Source organism: Palaemon carinicauda, chromosome 27 (genome assembly GCF_036898095.1).
Source record: "Palaemon carinicauda isolate YSFRI2023 chromosome 27, ASM3689809v2, whole genome shotgun sequence".
Taxonomy (NCBI): Eukaryota; Metazoa; Arthropoda; class Malacostraca; order Decapoda; family Palaemonidae; genus Palaemon; species Palaemon carinicauda.
Genome location: NC_090751.1, coordinates 20520458 through 20525489, shown reverse-complemented (window position 1 = coordinate 20525489; position 5032 = coordinate 20520458). Strand labels below are relative to the sequence as shown.

The following is a 5032-nucleotide window of genomic DNA, read 5'->3' as shown; positions in this document are numbered from 1 at the left end:
ACTTGCCATACAGTTTAACCTGTTAATCACAGATTGAGGGTTGTGCCGTGAAAGACAGTTCGGCAGTTTGTGAACGACTGTGTTGCAAATAATATATATGAGCATACAAATTTTGGTGTTGAACTCGTAATATATATGTGTTTTGTGTTTTCATGTTTGGGTTGCGGTTAGTTTTAAGTTTCGTTAGGATTTATTGGATTGCGGAAAGGTTTTTTTGTTAATTATATATTTAGTTTTATTTATCTTATAGTGTTAAGTTTTGATTAGTTTAAAGTGTTAAGTTTTGATTGGTTTTAAAGTATTTATTTTGAATGTGGATGGTTTATGATTTATTTTAAGGTTTAAGAATTATAGTTTTAAGGTTATGTTTTGTTTTGTTTTGTCCTTTTGTCCAAGAGTCTGGTTGTAGATTACGTAAGGGGAAAGTTTGTTTTGTGGAGACCATTGTCAGTAAGTGTGATTCAGGGTGTGGGGGTTGTCCTTGCAACATCCCGCCACATTATTTTGGCGCCCGAACAGGGACTGCTGAGGTGGGATAGAAGCTGGACTGTTGGACGAAGGACGGAATTAGGTTAAGAATTTAGGATTAAGGTTGATGAAAAATGGAAGAGCAGAACAAGTTACTGAAGGAGGAATTGCGGCTGAGTAAGGAGCGTGAGGAGAGGTTGCTAATAGAGAATGAGAGGTTGAACTGGGAGAATGCGGCGATGCAGAAGGAGCTTAGGGAGTTAAAGGGGACAGTAGAGAGAGTGGAAGAATGTGTTGAGATGAGGATGCGAGAGAATGAAGAACGAATGGAGAAACGAATGGAAGATATGATGGGGCAAGTCATGGGGATGATGAAAACTATAATGGGTGAAGGTGCAGTCGGAGGAGTGTCCTCAGCTTCGGGTAATGGGTTGGTAGTGAAAGAGAAGGTTAAGGTAGGTGATAATGGGAAAGGAAGTGATAGTGATAGTAGTAATAGTGATGGTGATATTGAAGATAAGGGAATTAGGCATAGTAAGGATGAACAGAAAGGTGAGAGGAAAGATGAAAGGAAAGGTAAAAGTGATGTGAAGAAAGGGAAGAAAAAGTATCAGGCTGATAGCAAGGACGATCGTGAATGGGTGAAAGTGGTAAGTAAGAAAAAGGGTAAGAAAGGAATGGTTAAGGATAGGAATTTAAGTGTGGAAGTGGATTCATTATATTCGAATGAGGAAGAAGGTAACAAGGGAGTAGACAGTGATGTTAGCAGTGAGAATGAACGTGATGTGTGTAAGACTGTGTTTATGAGAGAGGTACCTCGGTGTGAAAGGTTCAATGAGCATAGCAGTAGGGATGTAAATGATTTTTTCAAGGAGTATGAGAGGTATTGTCAGGATAAGTATGGTGATAGTAAAAGAGTTTGGGCTAGGGAGTTAGGAGAATATTTGACTGGGTATTTGTTGACGATGTATGGAGTGATAATGAGTGTAGGGGACGTTGATTATGAAAGTGTGAAAACGAGAATAATTGAGCAGGTAAAACGTATGAAAGGGAGTGTTAAGTATAAGCGTAAGAATGATTTTGATGAAGCACGGATGAATGCAGGAGAAGCGATATCGATGTACGTATGTAGGTTGGAAACTTTAGCTAGGAAGAAGTATGGGGATGAAGGTATAAATGAGAATAAGGAGTTAATGAGGAAGTTTTTGGCTACTGTACCCGAGAATGTTGCTGAGTTTGTTAATTTGAAACGGAAGGAGAAAATGAGGTGGACGAAAGAAAGATTGACATGGGATGATATTTTAGAGATAGTTGAGGATTACGAGTTGGATAGGTGTATGAAAGAAAGTAAATCTGTGAGTGTAAGAACTGGAATGGAGGAAAGTGTGCCAGAATTTGTTAGTTTTAGAGATGCTGTTATGAGAGGACCGATGAGGGTAGCTGATAGTGTAGTAGATAGGAGTGTTAGGGCGAGTAATGTGGGAATACCTGTAAGGACAAATGAAGGGTTTAGGCAAGGGAATCAGGTTTGGAGGGATAGGAGTGCTAGTGCGCCGCAAGATAGGTCAGGTAGTTGTATCCGTGAAGAGAAGTGTTATAGATGTGGGAAAGTAGGACATAAGAAGAATGAATGTAGATGGGCTCTTGGTGCTTGTTTTGGATGTGGTGAGGTAGGGCATAGAATTAGCGAGTGCACGAAAGAGAAAGGGGTAAAATGTTATCGGTGTGGTATGACTGGGCACGTAGCAAGTGGATGTAGGAGTAATCGTATGAATGTGATTTGTGGTAATTGTGGTAAGGATGGTCATTATGCTAGAATGTGCAAGGAGCCGCGGGGTAAGTGTACTGAATGTGGTGCAGATGGGCATGTAGCTAGAGTATGTAGGAAGAAGGGAGTAAGTCAGCCAGGATGTTCGGGAAACTAGAGTGTAAGAGGGTTCAGCTGGGTGAGTCCTCCTGTGTGTGTGGAAGGAATAGGATTAATGTTTGTGAGAATGGGATGAGTAATTGGTTGGAAATGAGCAAGTATGAATCTAGTATGCATGAAAAGTTAGGGCTGGAAAATAAACAATTAGTGTTAGTTGAATATAGGAAAAAGAGGCGTTTGAAAGTTTTAAGTAAGGATGAAAAAAGGGAAAATTTTATAAGTAAAAGTGAGAATAGAAATAAGTATGACAAGGGTGTAAATGTGCAAGTGTGTATGGAAGATAAATGTGTTAATACAGATGAATCATGGCTGAGTATGAATGATACCTATAGTGTGTGTGGCTTTTCCTTAGGTGATGTAAAAGAAAGGATGACGAATGCGAGAGTGAGAGATAAGAGAATGATTAGTAGTATGAATGAATCTTTTACTAAAGTTGAGAATGTTTTTGATGAAATGGATGAACTGTTTACAGAAATGAGTGTAATTATAGGGCCAGATGAGAACGAGGTAGATATGATTGTACATGATATATTAGATGATAGGGATTTAGATAGGAATAGTGTTAATGTAGCTAATGATTGTGATAAGGAAGAAGGGAATGAGAGAGTATATGGAGGCCCAGTTACTCGGAGTAGAGGTCCCGTTCCCGACTGCGACTGGGTTATGAAAAAAATAATGTAAGTGTTGTGTGAGAAGGATTTGGCAAAGTAAGGGGGGAGGAATGTGGAGGATTTATTTTTGCTTTATTTTTATTTTTGTTTTGCCAAATCCTGTGTGTGAGAGAGAGAGAGAGAGAGAGAGAGAGAGAGAGAGAGAGAGAGAGAGAGAGAGAGAGAGAGAGAGAGAGAGAGAGAGAGAGATATTGTGTTAGCGAGCGAAAGTAGTTAGTGTAACGATCGTTTGTGGTGAGGAAGACTGTTGGTATAAATGAGATTGTTTGTTTACATTTTTAGTAAGGTTACGACAGTGGTGAATGTTTCGGAGCGAATGCTTTTTTTATTTGACTGCAGCATAAGGCAGTTGTGTGAGAGCTGGATTACATTTATATTTTTCTGACCAGCGTGGAAGTGGTTTTTGATTTTCAAAGTAAGTACAGTTTTGTTTATCTTTGCTTGTCGTGATTGTGAATGATAGGAACAATTTATTATTTATCTTTGATTATAGTGCGATAGTTCAGTTAGCTAGAAGTGTTCGTAAGTGTTTTTCTTTTTTAGTTTGGCAGGCTGCGATTCCTCCTTTGGAGAGACCTAAATTTTTTCGAATGCTGAGATATAGTTGATGACCTGGCCTGTGATTGATTTTTGGTATTAAGACTGCTCTTTGGATTGACGATTGTTGATGACCGGCCCGTTTACTTGCTATTGATGATGATAATGATGATAAGGATGATGACGATGATGATTACGACCCCGATTAGGGAGGCAGTGGTGGCAACTTGCCATACAGTTTAACCTGTTAATCACAGATTGAGGGTTGTGCCGTGAAAGACAGTTCGGCAGTTTGTGAACGACTGTGTTGCAAATAATATATATGAGCATACAAATTTTGGTGTTGAACTCGTAATATATATGTGTTTTGTGTTTTCATGTTTGGGTTGCGGTTAGTTTTAAGTTTCGTTAGGATTTATTGGATTGCGGAAAGGTTTTTTTGTTAATTATATATTTAGTTTTATTTATCTTATAGTGTTAAGTTTTGATTAGTTTAAAGTGTTAAGTTTTGATTGGTTTAAAGTATTTATTTTGAATGTGGATGGTTTATGATTTATTTTAAGGTTTAAGAATTATAGTTTTAAGGTTATGTTTTGTTTTGTTTTGTCCTTTTGTCCAAGAGTCTGGTTGTAGATTACGTAAGGGGAAAGTTTGTTTTGTGGAGACCATTGTCAGTAAGTGTGATTCAGGGTGTGGGGGTTGTCCTTGCAACATCCCGCCACAACACACTGCAGGTCTTAATCCGGTTCATCGCTTATGACACATTGCAGGTCTTAATCAGGTTCATTGCTTATGACAGTTTGCAGGTCTTAATCCGGTTCATGGCTTACGACAGATTGCAGGTCTTTATCTAGTTCATCGCTTATGACAGATTGCAGGTCTTTATCTATTTCATCGCTTATGACAGATTGCAGGTCTTAATCCAGTTCATGGCTTACGACAAATTGCAGGTCTTAATCCAGTTCATTGCTTATGACAGTTTGCAGGTCTTAATCCGGTTCATGGCTTATGACAAATTGCAGGTCTTTATCTAGTTCATCGCTTATGACAGATTGCAGGTCTTTATCTAGTTCATCGCTTATGACAGATTGCAGGTCTTAATCCAGTTCATGGCTTATGACAGATTGCAGGTCTTTGTCTAGTTCATCGCTTATGACAGATTGCAGGTCTTAATCCGGTTCGTCGCTTATGACAGATTGCAGGTCTTAATCCGGTTCATCGCTTATGACAGATTGCAGGTCTTAATCCAGTTCATGGCTTACGACAAATTGCAGGTCTTAATCCAGTTCATTGCTTATGACAGTTTGCAGGTCTTAATCCGGTTCATGGCTTATGACAAATTGCAGGTCTTTATCTAGTTCATCGCTTATGACAGATTGCAGGTCTTAATCCAGTTCATGGCTTATGACAGATTGCAGGTCTTTGTCTA

At 38.9% G+C, this 5032-nt stretch overlaps 1 protein-coding gene across 1 annotated transcript; it reads left to right on the top strand.

Annotated features, from left to right (window-relative positions):
• Window positions 1-304: 304 nt before the first annotated feature.
• On the top strand, window positions 305-4302 carry LOC137620590 (uncharacterized). The gene is made up of 2 exons (XM_068350850.1): window positions 305-3481; window positions 3618-4302. Exon 1 carries the CDS (start codon window positions 603-605, stop codon window positions 2391-2393), a length of 1791 nt encoding a protein of 596 aa, XP_068206951.1. The 5' UTR covers window positions 305-602; the 3' UTR covers window positions 2394-3481; window positions 3618-4302.
• Window positions 4303-5032: the final 730 nt, after the last annotated feature.